The sequence below is a fragment of the Hevea brasiliensis genome, chromosome 4 (assembly GCF_030052815.1).
Source record: "Hevea brasiliensis isolate MT/VB/25A 57/8 chromosome 4, ASM3005281v1, whole genome shotgun sequence".
Classification (NCBI taxonomy): Eukaryota; Viridiplantae; Streptophyta; class Magnoliopsida; order Malpighiales; family Euphorbiaceae; genus Hevea; species Hevea brasiliensis.
Window position 1 is genome coordinate 25581249 of NC_079496.1, and position 16169 is coordinate 25597417.

The 16169-nt window shown below is 32.0% G+C and overlaps 2 protein-coding genes across 2 annotated transcripts in view; both read right to left on the minus strand.

Moving 5' to 3' along the window:
• Window positions 1-236: 236 nt before the first annotated feature.
• The window catches only part of LOC110633262 (probable LRR receptor-like serine/threonine-protein kinase At1g53440), a 31057-nt gene continuing 15124 nt past the window's right edge, over window positions 237-16169 (minus strand). The window contains 11 exon segments of the mRNA XM_058145633.1: window positions 237-777; window positions 874-1021; window positions 1177-2226; window positions 2329-2444; window positions 2633-2758; window positions 2840-3032; window positions 3115-3476; window positions 3718-3767; window positions 4006-4071; window positions 6915-6977; window positions 7076-7144. Coding sequence (XP_058001616.1) covers window positions 1945-2226; window positions 2329-2444; window positions 2633-2758; window positions 2840-3032; window positions 3115-3476; window positions 3718-3767; window positions 4006-4071; window positions 6915-6977; window positions 7076-7144 — 1327 coding nt within the window. The 3' untranslated portion in view covers window positions 237-777; window positions 874-1021; window positions 1177-1944.
• LOC131179437 (cysteine-rich receptor-like protein kinase 43) lies at window positions 547-1014 on the minus strand. The gene is made up of 2 exons (XM_058146285.1): window positions 874-1014; window positions 547-777 (listed from the first exon to the last, which is right to left on the minus strand). The coding sequence occupies exons 1-2, from the start codon at window positions 1012-1014 to the stop codon at window positions 547-549; spliced, it is 372 nt and encodes a 123-aa protein (XP_058002268.1).

Genomic DNA, 16169 nt, shown 5'->3' on the forward strand with positions numbered 1-16169 from the left:
ATTATCTGTTACTGATTTTTAAAAAATATTTATACATGGATATTGCTAAAGTTTGTTAGCCAAACTCTCATAAATTAAAGAAGTTAGTCATCCAAACTAAAGCCCCAAATTAAGCTTCACCATTCCTTTATATCCACTCCATCTGATACAAGATTTGGTGAATAACAAAATATCTAAACATCCTCTAGCAAAATATTTTCAAACAGCAACATCATTTTCATCAGCAAAACTAATCAAAAGAAATCCAGTAATAACACTTGCATCAACTTCACTTCAATAAAACAGTGGCAACAGCACAAAGCTGCAATTGAAGGAGGGGCAAAAGGGTTCTAGAGCTAGTGGCTATTATGTTTCAAATTTGCGTTCCATGTTAAAACATAAAATCTAAACACAATAACAAATTCAAACACCATGTCATTTTTAAATTTACATATACATCGAAATGGAGCGCAATGTAGTATCAATTTTAGATACTTATAATCATAACTGCTAAGCAAACTGTGGTGGTCAATCTTGAAAATACACAAAACATCCAAATTTGCCTCATCAGGTATCTATTTCAAAGCCACTTTCATGCATGAATCCTTTCTCCTTTGAAATGGTTCTTTCAAGTTCACTGACGATAAAAGACATCGTAGGCCTCATAATCGGGGTCTGATTGATGCATTTTATGGCTAAATCCAAAATAAACTTAGCCTGATCTTGATCATCACTTGGAATTTTTAATTTTTTATCAATCAACTCCAAAGTCATTTTCTTTTCGTGAAAAGATATAGCCTGCAATTGCACAATAGGGTTACTTACAAGTCCTAAACTAGAATCATCATGTCCCTCCCTGGCATTAATAGACAAAATCTTTTCAAATTCACATACCTTATGTACTAAAAGTTGCATTTTGTGGTTTGACATAGACATACGCTCTTCCCCACTAACAATTTCAAGCATGACCACCCCAAAATTGTAAACATCAGCTTGAACTGTTACAGGAAATCCATATAAACACTCGGGTGCCATATATTGTCTGTAATAAGAAATTAATTAATAGTTAGTTTAAAAGCAAGCAAAATCATTTTTTAAATTTTTTTTGCTAGCAATGGCGACAAATATTATAAGACCACTAGTAACTAGGAATTAGGCAATAAAAATAAAGAGAAATGAATATAATTTAGTACTTACCTTCCTTCATTTGTGTTGAATGGCATAAATGGATCGACCTCATAGACTGTAGCCAATCCAAAATTAGTTAATTTAGCCGCATAGGTTTTATCAAGTATAATATTATTGGATTTTACATTGCCATGAACAATTTTTAACTTTCTTTTCTCTTCTTTATTTTCTTTCCATTTTGTTTCTTTTTCCTCTTTTTTTCCCCCATTTTTATATAAAAACTTCAAATTTTTTGCTGTAATTCCCAACCACATGTCAAATCTATTTTTCCAACTAAGTTTTATTTCTTTCCTTTCTTTTTCTCTCTCTTCTTTTCCTTTCACTTCTCTTTCCTCCCCTTCATGTAGATACTTCAAACCGCTTGCTATTCCCAAGCAGATCTCAAGTCTATCCTTCCAACCAAGTGTTTTGTTGACACTGCAAATCCAAACATTAATTAATTAAGATTCTCTAATAGTTGTTACTATAATACGTGTTATTATCAAAAAAAGCAATTTAATTCAATTTGTAGGAAAAAAAACATTATGAGTTCCTTGAACTTATCATATTTTTATATATTGAGTTCTTAAACTTGAGAGAATATTAGGTATATCTAGTACATAAAAATATAGTGTTCATTACAGTCACATACATATGACTTTCTTTGCAAATCATAAAAAATAAATTTAATATTTTATAAGTGAAAAAAACATTACTATGTGTGTATATAATAATTTCTCCTTAATAAACTTGTAGTTTCTTGTGCACCATATCATGTAAGAAACTATTTCTTTTTCTTCATCTAAACACGTATAACAAATTTACATTGTAATAATACATAAAAATGTTTAAAATTTGATAATTACCGAACAAGTTATGATGAAGGGAGGGCTTTTCCAAATCTTCATATATTAGCAGATGTAGGTTCTTTTTAGAATAGCCATCCAATAGTTTAACTAGGTTGTCATGTCTCAAGGATAACAAGTTTGTAATTTCCTTTTGAAGTTCCACTTTTTCTTGCTGCTTTAATTCAGGAGATATCTTTTTCACTGTTAATTTGATCTGATTTGGTAGTTTAGCCTACAACCACATAAAACATATATATATATAATATAAAATTTGTTCTTCAAAACTTTGAAAAATAAAATTTAAAAAGAATAATACATGGAATAGAATTGTGACCTTGTATAATTTCCCAAAACGGTCTTCACCAATCACCATTCTAGGGTTAAAATTTCGAGTAGCGTTTATTATCTGCCTCAGGGTAAACTTTTTGTCTTCAACCTGTATTATTTTTTCTGTTCAAAGAGAAACAAAATCTTAGAAATAATTAATCCATATCTTCCAAAGAATAACCAATTTTGTAATAGAGGACATTATGCCTAAAATTATTATTAGATTACAAATCTTCATGTGATATTTGTAAAATTGTGTAAATACCAATTGGTCAACTCAATTTATCTTTGTGCAGACAAAATAAACTCACCATCCAACTCGTTCTTTCCTAACCAGCCCATTTTCCTCATGACAAACAATACAAGTAAGAAAGTAAAAGCTGAACCCAGTGTAAACCCTGTTATTTTCACTGGAGATAGTTTCTTGTTATGATTACCTGAATACAACAATATCAAATGATGAAATAAAAGAAAAGTGAGTTGAAAAATTTGATAAAAATTATATATTTTTTTTTTACTTGGAATCACAGAAATGGCTGACAAAAGAGGTCCATTAAGAGCAGGTGGATTGTATAGAGATCCTTTGCCGGCCCAATACAGATGTATCTGTAATAAATTGTCTTTTACATGTGCTGGCAACACCACAGGTAATTCTACATTTGGACCCCCAATCCTTCATTTTATGTTAAAATCCTTTAGCTGTCTCTCCCCCTATGATAGAAAATAGTTGCTTAAATGGCTATAAATTGATATAAACAAGGGTTCCCATCTCGTTATGAAGAAGAAAAATTACCTGAATATATACGTCGAAAACACGTTTACCTTGGCTACTATAGTCTTCTTCCTTTGCATAAACAGTTTCAGCAAAGTGAAGTGTCACATCATATTTGCCTTGATGCAAACAAAAGGCATAGTATGTCAAAGCAACAGGGCAAAGGCGAGCTGTTTTATATAGAGATTTCTCAGAAATTCCACATGTCATGTTTTTAATGTAATCACTTGAATTGCTGGTTGTTGACCAAAAATCACCAAAACATGTATAAGCCCACTTTCCTTCTGGATCTTTAAAAAAGTTTGATGTGGCATTATCACCATCATATAGATTTCCTTCAATAAGCAACTTTGGACCTTCACAATTTATGAACAAGGAATGATCTACAACACATTAGGGGAAAAAAAAAAGATAAAAATTAGTGTACTTTTGGTATTACTATAAGAATTGTAAGAAAAACAAAAAAAAAAATGAATGATTACTCCAGAAATACAAAAGAATTAACTTCTTTTTTTTACCCTTTTCGTCTCATATAATTTTAGGTTTTGCTAAATTGGTTTCATATTTTAGTTGAAAAACTCCATATAAAACAACTATCAATGTATGTTCAGTATATATACTTACACTTTGATTTGTGAGAGCATTGATCATCTCTTATTTCATGTATATAATTCCTACAAAAAAAAAAGAAATTATAACAAATCATTCATGAAAATATATTATAACTATGTACTAAGTAAAGAGTGTATATGTCATTAATTATACCCGTTTGGTTCACTAGATGGACCCCAGCAACATGATGCAAATAAATATAAAAAAAAAAAGATATTGTCATTAGTTGAAAGTTATGATAACATTGTTAAAGGCAATAAGATAATAAAAGATGAACAAGAAAAAGAAACATTTTCTTACATGTTTAGCTCTTGCATTGAAATTTTTTCTGTGGAATGATTTGTAAAATTGTTATATGACAAGTCCCTACATCATAGCAGTCAATTTATATAATAAGACAATAGTAAGTCAATCAGTAGCATGAGAAAGTTTATATTATTTGTTACACATCATAGAAGCGTGTAAACTATAAAAAAATAAAGTAAACACACAAAACACTAATTTTTATGTGGTTCACCCTCTCTATATAGGGCTACATTCACAGGTATGCCATCTTCCACTATAATCAATATAATAATTATTTACAAGCTCAAAGCTAACCACAAATCATCCCAATTACACCTAAGAGATTCTTTTACAAACTGGTCATAGTAAATATATTAGTTCTCTCAGTCTCCTCTAGGTATAACCCAATATATTTACTACTTTAACTATATTATACATCACAAAGGATGTGTTCTACTATAATAGACAATAGCCCCTTTCTTTTGGACTATACCATTCTCCACCTTAGGCTGAAATGCGCTCCTTCCATGGGACTGCAATAAGCAAGTGTCATTCTCCTCAATGGGCAAAAGCCTTTTCTTCACAATGGTGAAAGCCACTCCTCGATAATAGACAAAGCCAAGTAATCTTTTCTTTATACTCCTATTTATAATGTTAATCCCCTCAATCCTAATCTAATTAGGAGTCCTACTTAATCTAAGAATAACACTAAAATATGAGTTCTACTCTATATAGAAAATATTCCTCCATCCTATTTTAGAATATTTCTCCCATTCAAATTAAGAAAAGATATCTCTTAATATTCTATTAAGATTTTAAGTCACAAATATAATATTATTTCTATTTAGTAAAATTGGCTTATGTTTGCAGATTAGCTACATACTTAAAAATTTCCAAAAAAAGGGAAGTTGTGCACACATAACATCCCTAACCATGAAGAAAAATAATAGATTTCATCTAAGGCAGAAGGTTACATAGCCATAGGTGTGTCAAATGACATGGTTGTGTAAACATCATGTGCTCCAAGCACTTTTGTCCAGAATGGTACACAACCATGGCTATGTCAAATGACATGGCTGTGTAAACATCATAAGCTTTGGTTTATTTTGTCCAGAGGAGTACGTGGCCACATGTATTGTTGTGTTGATGGCATTTAAGATGAATGGAGCAATCTAGAGGGGCCTATGTAATCCAACATGGTTACATCGATATTAGGTCGTTATTTTCAAGGTGATTTGGAACTTCCTATTAGGATAGGAATCCTAATTCTATTGAGTCTAGAAAGTCTTTTACTGTTTAGTAAAGGACTCTAGTATATTTTTAGAAACCCTAAGAGTGTAAACTATATAAAGGGTAGCTTAGATACAAATTAGACACTATTAGAGTTGTAACATCTTTTCTCAATAGTATAAGCGAGCAGGAATCTTGTGGATGTAGGCACATTGTTAACCATGTAGGCACATTGTTAACCCAAACTTTATTTTCATGCTCAAATTAAAACTTTAACCACTAATTATTGATTCAATGATAAATTCAAATTCAAGTTCAATTTTTATATGCATAGTAATTTTTTTTTAAGTATTCTAGTGATATGGAACAAAGAGGAGGTAGTGGTGTCTCAATCTTTCTGTTTTGAAAAATGGATTCTATTAAATGTGACCTTAAGTCATATAATTTTCAATCAATGTTGGGTTTACTATATGCTCCTTATGATGATGGCAATCAAAAGTTGCTCTGGCAAGAAATGTTTAACACTCTATGTACTATTAGTGGTCTAATGTTGCTAGTTGGGGATTTTAATCAGATTTTTTATACTTCCGGTTAGAGCAGTGGTCGATTCTCTTCTCTTGGCATAGATAATTTTAGAAATTTCATTAATAATCTCAATCTTGCTCAATAGATAGAGCTTTGCTATCTCACCACAAGTTAGACTCTTTCTCAAATCTGAATCTTAGAGGTATTATAAGAGGCCCATCAGGCAACAATCCAATCACCATCCTTAGTAAACAGAAGATTATGGCCTAAAACCATTATGGTTTCTTGATGCCTGGTGAACCTAGCAGGGGTTTTCTAATATGGTTAAGTGTATGTGGGATGAGATTTCAATTGTAGTGTCTTCACCTTCTCTGCCCCAAAAAATTAAATTGCTCAAGGTCAAAGTTAGGGAGTGGAACTGAAGGGAATTCGGGCATGTTGATTCTTATCTTAAGGAAGTGAATGATTTGCTTGATCAGTGGAAGAACATTGTGGTATTTAGGCATTCGTTAGAGTAGGAATCTTCTTTTATTCCTCAGCTTGGATCTAATCTTCACTATTTTAGTTGTAGGTTGTTATTTGATAGCTTTTTATCTACAACATTGCACTGACAACATTTGTTTGGGCTGATTGTGGGTTTTTTTTTTTTTCATGGTGTTTTGTTTGTGCTGCTATTTCATGTTTTGATTTGTTTTGTCTCTTAGAGGCCTATTGGTTTTTTTTAGTTCAAATGGTGTAGTGTGGTCCTTGGTGTTTAGTTTAAGATCTTGGTTGTATTTTATTTGTTTTAGGTTTTTTTCTCTTAGCATGATACATCCTAGGTTCAGGTGTATTTGGATGGTTTGCAAGTTAGGGTTAGTTTGAATGTTTCCATGCTAAGTTTTCCTGAATTTTTAATTTCTTTAATAAAATTAAGCTTATAAAAAAAGGTAGATTTTTTTAAATAGATGTAAAGTAGAAATTTTTTTTTCAACTAGATGGTATTTTATCTACTATCTATTCTAAATAGCAATTTAATTAATAAATAATTCTCATTCTTTACAAACTATCAATTTTAAATATTAATAACCCATATTTTTAACTAAAAAAAAAATATTAACAACCTATATCAATTATAATATGCAATAAATAAGATTAGAAAGAGATTTAATTAGGTCATAAAATCTTACAGTTTAGCAATTTCAGAAATCCAGCCAGGCAGTATTCCATTAAGCATGTTCCTTGTAAGAAACCTATGTAAAATTCTCCAATAGTAAAATATCTCTTTTTTTTTTTTTAAACATAATTATGATATGGCAATGATTTAGCATAATAAATTTTATTCACATACATTTTATTCAAATGTAGACCCCTCAACGATTCTGGAATCTCACCGGTTAAGTTGTTAAAGCTTAAGTCGCTGTGAGACAAACAAAAAGCATATATAAATTGATTTAGATAAAATCAAAACTAAAAAATGTTGATAATTTATCGATATATAATACATAATCAATTTGAGAATAAAGTGGTAACCAAGATAAATAGAAATATATATACTCACAATTAAAATGCAAATATACAGGTAAGAAGTATAAAAGAACATGAAAATGAAATTGAAGTAAAAATATATAAAACTACGCATGTATAAAACAGGGTAGTAAATGTTGTGATAGCATATGATGCAATGTATAGCGTGAAAGGGTTGTCAACAAACAAACCATTGAAAAAAAGAAAAAGTTTAAATAAAATCTTAAACACAAGAATGAATAATGCAATGGAAGCATTATTAAGGAATCTAAAAATTGAAATAGAAGTCTTTAAATAATGTTTATAAAAGTGTATTTATGGAGTTTGTAGTCCTAAACTGAGTAGAAATATTAATGAAAACTAATTAAGAAGTAAAGAGTTCAAACTAAAAAAAGAGTCCTAGTTTAAATAAGAAAAAGCTAGTTTCTAATATTTGCTTCTCAGTGGGAACACGTCCAAGGCGTTCAATTTGGCTGAGGAACATAGCTAGGGCATGTTTGCTTGTGGATGAAATTCCATGGAGTAGCTTGACGAGACACGAGCCATGTATGTAACATGGACATAAGCACGGCCGTGGAAATTAACAAGGGTACCCCGTGTAGCCCTCTAGCACTTAGACCTCTTCAGCTCTTATAACATGGCTTGGCCATGTAAATCTGGATGGAACATGGCTAGCCCATATTTTTCTCTACACTTTTTCTCTTCAAAACATCTTTTTACATAATATAACATGGCTAGGCCATGCAAACTTCTCTCAGAACATGGCTGGGCCATGTGATTTGTGGGACTGCAACCAAATGGTCCATTAATATATAATATTATTAAAATGTTTTTTTTTATTGCAATCTAGTGGTTTTGACTATTTTGGTTACTTATTATTTATTTCTTGAGATTTGCCAAAACATATATCTACGTTGGTCACTAAATATTTAAAATCGCATTATTAAATTCTTGAGTTTTATTTTTGTTAATAACTTGGTCATTCTTCCTAAATTCCCCTAATTTATCATCAGTAAAAGGAAAAAAAAGGTTACAACAAAATACCATCCTAGAAAATCTTTTATGGAGGTAAAAAAATGGTTACTAGGCTAGCTTTACTTGGAGGAGCATTTTTACAAGCCTAGGTGTTTGAAAAAAGAACTCAGTGGCTTATAGGAAATGATCAAAGTATTCGAATCTACAAAAATATATGGCTACCTATGCAAAATGGATTTATAGTTTGGTCCCCTCAATTGGATTTGGAGGAAACTACTACAGTGGATATGTTGTTTGCTAATGATGGGCTTTGATGGAATGAGGATTTAATTAGATGCAATGTTATGGCAATTGAAGCTGATCAGGTTTGCGACATTCCTTTGAGTAGAGGATGAGAATGTTACTTGTTGGCCTAGCATTACACAAAGGATGGGATGTTCAAGGTGAGAAGTGCTTACCACCTTTCTTTGGGTTTAAATCATGACCCTGATCAACTATCATCATCCCATACATCATATTATGTGTTTTGGAATTTTTGTGGGGTTTGACTCTTTAATTAAAATTGAAGTATTTTATTTATATATTTATAACAGATCAGCTTCCAGAGGCAGGCACACTGCTAAGATGGGATGTATAATTGGATTTGAAGTATAGTAGGCGTGGTTACCCTAAAGAAACAATCCTTCATGCACTGTGTGAGCGCCCAATGTCAATAATGATGTTTCAATTAGCCTCTTTCCCTCTAGTGCCAACACAAACTGTTACTTGTGCTCTGCAATGATTAAAAGCAGCTCAGGCTTTGTTATCCAAGGAAAACTTTATGCTTTATTGTATGTACTTATGGCTAGTATAAATGCTCGTAATTCCTCAATTTTTTACCAACTTAATCCAAAACCTAAGGAGGTGATTATGAAAGCTGAGATCTTTTTCCTTGAATTCAAGAAATTTCATGGTTTGTCTAGTGCAAGGGTAGCCATGTCTAGATTAGCTAACTAGAATGCTCCACTGATGGGTTACTTCAAGTTCAATATGGATGCATCTGTCATCGAGGGTGTTGTGAAGGTTTTTTTTTTTCTTATTCATTCGTTAAAGAATTAATACAATATTTATACAAGAGATTCCTAGCTAACTAGGAATATAAATCTCTAATATAAGGCTAAATATTCAATCTATACAAGGAAACCTATCTATACAAAGAAACCTAATTACTTAGGAATCTTAATTATTTAAGGATGCATAACTGACTTCTTTAACACTCTCCATCAAGTTGGAGTATAGATGTTAATCATGTCCAACTTGTTACAAATATAGTTAACCTGAGCTCCATTTAAAGCTTTTGTGAAAATATCCCCCAATTGGTCTTTAGTTTTAACATGACCTACAGGCATAATCTTTTCTTAAATTTTATCATGAACGAAGTGGCAGCCAATTTTGATATGCTTGGTTCACTCATGAAACACTGGGTTGGAAACAATATGCATAGAAGCCTAATTATCACACCATAACTTAGTTAGCAATGACGACTTAAAAGTAACTTCATTTAATAATTGATACACCCATATTATCTCACATGTACTATGATTTTGCACTAGACTGAGAGACCACATTCTGCTTCTTACTCCTCTATGACATTAGATTTTCTCCAATAAATATAAAATACTAAATAATAGACCTTCTATGAGCCTTGGACCCTGCTCAATCTGAATCTAAAAAGCATTCAATATTTGAATGTCCATGATTCAAATACAATAAGGCCCACTATGGAGCTCTCTTCAAGTAGCACAAAATTTGTTCTAAGGCTACCCAATGAGTAACTGTTAGAGTAGACATGAACTGACTTACAAAACTCATTGAATATGCAATGTCAAAATAAGTGCACTACATGACTTAGCACCCAATTTTCTTATACTTCTTAGCACCTAATTTTCCTGTAAGATAGTTTAGTTTACCAACCAGTCTCCCATACTTTTTAGGATCTTTAAACAGTTCACCATCTTCTTTAGAGAGCTGCAAATTACGAGCCATAGGTGCACTACACGGCTTAGCACTTAATTTTCCTATCTCTATCAATAAATCAAGAACATATTTATGCTGAGACAAAAAGATACCCTTCTTTCATCTTACCACCTTAATACCCAAGAAATACTTCAATAATCCCAAATCCTTTGTCTAAAACTAGGTGTGAAGAAAAGCTTTTAAAGATGAAATACCTGTAGTATCACTCCCAGTAATAACAATATCATCAACATATACAACTACTAGAATTATATCATCCTCAAATCGTTTAAAAAATACTGAGTGATCATATTTGCTCATTTGCATCCTAAATGCTTGAATGAACTCACTAAACCTCTCAAACCAAGCATTAGGGCTCTGTTTCAAACTGTACAGAGACTAATAAAGACAACACACCTTCCCATACTCCCATTGAGGAATAAACAAAGGTAGTTGCTCCATATAATCTTCCTTATGAAGATCACCATACAAAAAAGCTTTTTTGATGTCTAACTAATGTAAGGGCCAGTCATAGGTAGTTGCCATAGAGATGAATAGGCAAACAGATGCAAGTTTTGCTATAAGAGAGAATGCATCAGAATAATCAACTCCATAAGTTTCAGCATACCCTTTAGCAAGCAAAACAAGCTTTAAGATGAGCCATAGAGCCATCAGGATTAACCTTCACTATAAAAACCCATTTACATCCAATAACTTTCTTTCCTGTAGGTAAGTTTACCAAATTCCAAGTATCATTACCATCCTAGGCCACCATTTCCTCTTCTATAATAGATATCCAGCCAAGATAAGATAAAGCTTCATGAACTATTTTTGGAAGTGAGATAGAGTCTAAAAAGTCAATAAAAAAGCTAGGAGAAGAAGATATGTGATCTTATGAAATATAAGAGGAAATAAGATAAGTACGCTGACATTTACCTTTCGTCGGAGTAATAGGAAGATCAAGACTAGGGTCTAGAACACTAGCTAATGGATTTAATGATGAAGAGTTTGACATGAGTCATAATTCTCTAGTCTTTGAGAATAGACATGTACAACAGGTGGCCGAGTAGCTGCTAGATTTATGGCAAGTTTAGGAATATCTAAAGTTTGAATAGATTGCATTATAATATAAATAAGTAGGTCATCTTCTTTCCCTCGACTCTTTTAATTAGAAGAGGAGGAAAAGAAAGGAGTATTCTTTAGAAAAGTAGCATCTGTAGAGACAAGAAAATAGTTAAGTGTGAGAAAAAGACCTATAACCTTGCTGAAGATGCAAGTATCCAAGAAAAACACACTTAATAGACTTGGGGTCTACTTTGGTGACATGGGGATGAACATCACGAACAAAACAAGTGCTATTAAAAATTCTAGGTTCAATTGGGAATAATGATTTTGATGGGAAAAGTACAGTATACAAAATATCACCATTAAGAACATAAAAAGGCATTATATTAATTAAAAAATATGTTGTGGAGACTACATCGGCCCAAAACTGTTTAAGTATTTTCATTTGGAAAAGAAGTGAATGGGCTACCTCAGAGAATATCTATTTTTTATTTCTGCAACCCTATTTTGAGAAGGGTATCATCACAAGAGGTTTGATAAAGAATTCCATTTTGTGTTATATAAGATTTGAAAGGTAGCTGAAAAATATTTTTTGGCATTATCACTTTGTAATGTGTGCATAGGAACATGAACTTGTGTTATTATTTTAGCACAAAGGGCATAAAAAATACAAAATAACTTGGAACAACTTTTCATTAAATATAACTAAGTCACACGAGAATAATAATCAACAAAAAGTGACAAAATACTTAAAACAAGTCTCAGACATAATAAGATAAGTACCCCAAACATCAAAATGAATTAATTCAAAAGAGAACTTAGAACTTTTATTGACTCTAGACACTAAAGAAGATGATGATGCTTAGCAAACTGACAAGACTCAAACTCTAACGTAGAGACATTTTGAAATTAAGGACATAGTTTCTTCAAGGAAGACAGAGAGGGATGCCCCAGCTTAAAATGCACTTCAAACGGAGTCAAAACACTGATTACATGCTTGATATCTCATGTAAATTAACTTGTGGAGGCAAGAAGATGAGAAATTCCAAAGCAAATCCTGTTATGCAGCCCATAGATAGTGACATTTGTCGTATCAATATGCTTCATAGGAAATCAGTTGCTATTAAAGACCTTAAGTCTTTTCCTTTTGATGCTAAAAAGGAAGCATGGGAACTATTAAGTTGGGTAAGAAACTTGGTTTAATATTCTCTAAACCTGATGAATCAATCATTAATTTTTTTTCATTAATCGAATTCGGTCTGACATGGCTCTTATGCAAAATTCCAACTCCTGCTCCTAAGCCTTATATGCTCTTTCACTCTTGAGTGGCTTCACTGGCATTTTTTGGCATGTCTAGGCTTTTTCCTTTTGCTTTTGGTAGTTTTTATTGAGAATCTTATGGTTTTCAAGAAAGTATCATTGACTCTTACTTTTTTGCAGTCCTCCAGACTCATGACCGCTACCAATAATCCACTTCATCATAAGATGCTGAAATAAACAATGATCAGGGAAAAATGAGGTGCAACAATTCAAAGCTCATGTGAGTTTACTAATAGAAATTAAATTGAAGGAAAACTTAGGTAAACTTAATACAGAGGACAAAGAAATTGACAAAGTTGGAATAACAGTTCCAGTACCTAGAACACAAGAGGTTGGCCCATCTACTAAAGTAACACTAGAAGAGGTAGTACGAGACTTAAAGGTAGAAAAGAGACTAGAGTTACCTATCATATGATCTGTAGCACCAAAGTCAATAACCGTTTTAATGATGAAGAAATAAGACATGTATTGAATTTACCTAACTCGGCAATTACAGTGATAAAAGAAGTGATGGACTTTAATAATGCCTAATACTGAGGAAATTAGGCAAACTCATCTATAGAAACCAAAATATTTTTCTCATAGGATGTAGCTCCACCATCAGAAGATGCAATATTGGCTAACTGAGCTCACTAATTTTTGTTTTGAAGTTTTATGCATGTGTATTTGGTGTGGCCAGGCTTATGACAATAGAAACAAATAATACACCTTGCATCTCAACTATAAGAACTTTTGTCATGATTGCCACTTCCCCCTTTCTTGTAACCAGAATTACCACTTCTATTGTTCAGACATCTAACCTCATTCTAATTACCATGACTCACAAGAGCACTATTATCAACAGGTTGGACAAATTGTGGTGTTTTAGTATGAAAAGTTCTGGTAAAAGTCTCATGTAAGGATGGTAGCTTAGAACTAGCTAAGATTTGAGTTCTAGCAGCATCATACTTTTGAGGAAGACCAACTAGAAAGCTAATGACTGCCATTTGCTCATGTTGGGCTTGTTAAACCTTAATGTCTAGGCTAAAGGGAAGTAGAACTTTAATCTCCTCATAGACTCGTTTGAACGATTTTTTCTTATTTTTCCAAGAGATAAAAGGCTTTACACACATCATATGCGCAAGAGATGTTTCATTTACTAGAATACAAAAGCTCAAGATATTCCATTAGTTCTTTAACAAAATCATAGTGATTGATCAAACTTATTGCCTTATTGGCAATAGAGTTTTGAATCTACAAAAACAATCGAGCATCTTCACATAACCAAGACTGCTTCATGTCATCCTCGAGTGGATCAAAAGTAAGGTGATCATCCCTGTCAATACTCCGTAAAAACAAATGGATAGTTTTACTCCAGTCCAAAAAATTTGCCCATTTCATTTGTGTTCTGTGATATTTGTCATCTCAAGAATCACATTTGACACTAGACTTACCCTCAACCTTTTTAGGGGACAAAATGAAAGTAATATTCAAAAATAGAACCACAGATGGCACTAAAATAATGACCAAACTTTTTACACAAGTCCAAAAGTACCAACTGAACTTCAACAGTCTCAAACAAACACAATTAAGTCAAGAAGAACACAGCAGCAACAAAAAAAATTAAAGAAACAAAAATGACAGTACCGAAACTAGCAAGACCACGCTGTGGGACTTATCAAACGGACTAAGGCACACTGGGCAAGAGTCCCTTCTTCATGTTGATCAAGTATCAAGAAGTGGTAATAGAAACGGTGGCTAGAAAAGGCCTCACACGCCAGCGTGTGTCCTAATAATGACGAGACAAGAGCGGCATGTGGCGGCCATTCACTAGTCCTCCAGTGGCTGGATTCCGGCCAAAGGACAATTGACGGCTAGCGGTCCTCCTCGAGTGGGCTATGAGAATAGAATATCACCCTATGTGGGTGACCTAGAGTATGCGCGAGATTACTGAAACCTTAGTTGAAAAACAGAGCAGGAATCTTTTAATTCAGATGCTCTAATACCATATTGTAAAGGTATTTTCTCTTTTTCATTCATAAAAGAAGTAATACAGTAGTTATACAAGAGATTCCTAACTAACTAGGAATATAAATCTATAAGATAAGGCTACATATTAATCTACACTTGGAAACCTAATTACTTTGGAATCCTAATTATTTAGGGATACATAGCTGACTTCCTTAACAGAGGGTATTTTTTGCGGCTTGGGTATTGTCCTACGCAATAAGGGGGAAGTGCCCATGTCGGGATCGCATCATTTTAGTGGGTCTTTGTCTCTTAAGGACGCTGAAGCAAAAGCTATGCTTTTGGTATCCAGCTAGCTAAGGATACAGGTTTTACCTCACTAATTCTCGAGTCAGATTCATTGGCACTTGTTCATCATCTGCAAAAGAGAAACATGTTCCTGGCTCTTATTTTGGCACTCAGGTCCATCTCATTCTACTTGAATTACATGTTTTATCTTCTTTCTCTTGTATGCACATGGTTAGGGAAGCTAATGTTGTAGCTCATACTCTTGCTAAGGTAACCTGTTCTTTGGAGTATTTCGAAATTATTTAGATGGAAGATGTTCCTCCTTCCATATCTGGTCTTGTAGCTATGGACGCTTCACCCTGCTGGTCTTTTGCTTCAATGATAAGCTTTATTTCTCAAAAAAAGAAATTAATTTAAATTGAAATCTCAAAATTCCTCTCTCCTAGTTTACTATCTCTCTCCAAAGAATATCAAATCTCCAAACTTATAAAACTATTTTCTCGCAAACAAAAAATGGCCAAATTATCATTTTAATCATGAAAATTAATTATTAAAATTGAAATTAAATCTTAAGGTAGAGTTGTGAAAAAAATTAATAAAATTAAAATGATCGGCCAAAATTAATAATTCACCCCAAGAGTGCGATTTTTTAAATATTAAGCCCATTGAGAATTGTATTAGGTATGCCTTAGCACTTATTTAATTCAGTAATTGCGATAACAGTTAGCATATATCAATTAGGGACTAATAGCTAAACTGTCAGTTTTATAAATAATTATTATTTTGAACCTTTAATATAGTGTAATTAAAGTCTGCTCAAAAATTGACTCGGCAAAAAAAAGGATTTATAGTTTAGTTTTTCAATTAATGAATTATTAAAAATTAATTAAATATATAAAAATTATTATTAAAAATTAATTAATTATAATACTTATTACTATAAATAAATAAATATAATTAATTAAAGTCAAACTTTTAACATTTATAAATTATATTTACATAAATTTTAATAGTATTTTTAAATTTTATATAAAAATATTTAAGTAATATAACACATAAAAAATTTCTATAAATGTATATTTATCTTTTTAATCTTTATTAAATATTAAGTATATATTAAAAAATAAATAAACAGATTATCATATAAAATTTATTATATTATTATGAAATAATATATGTGTATATGTGTGTTGCAATAATAAATATATAATTATCAAGCTAATTCAATTGGTTTGATTTTAAAGTTCTTTTCAGATTTTGAGTTTAATTCCCTTGATAACACTTAAGAAAAAAATATTTCTATTGACTGGTCGAACCGGTCAGGTCAA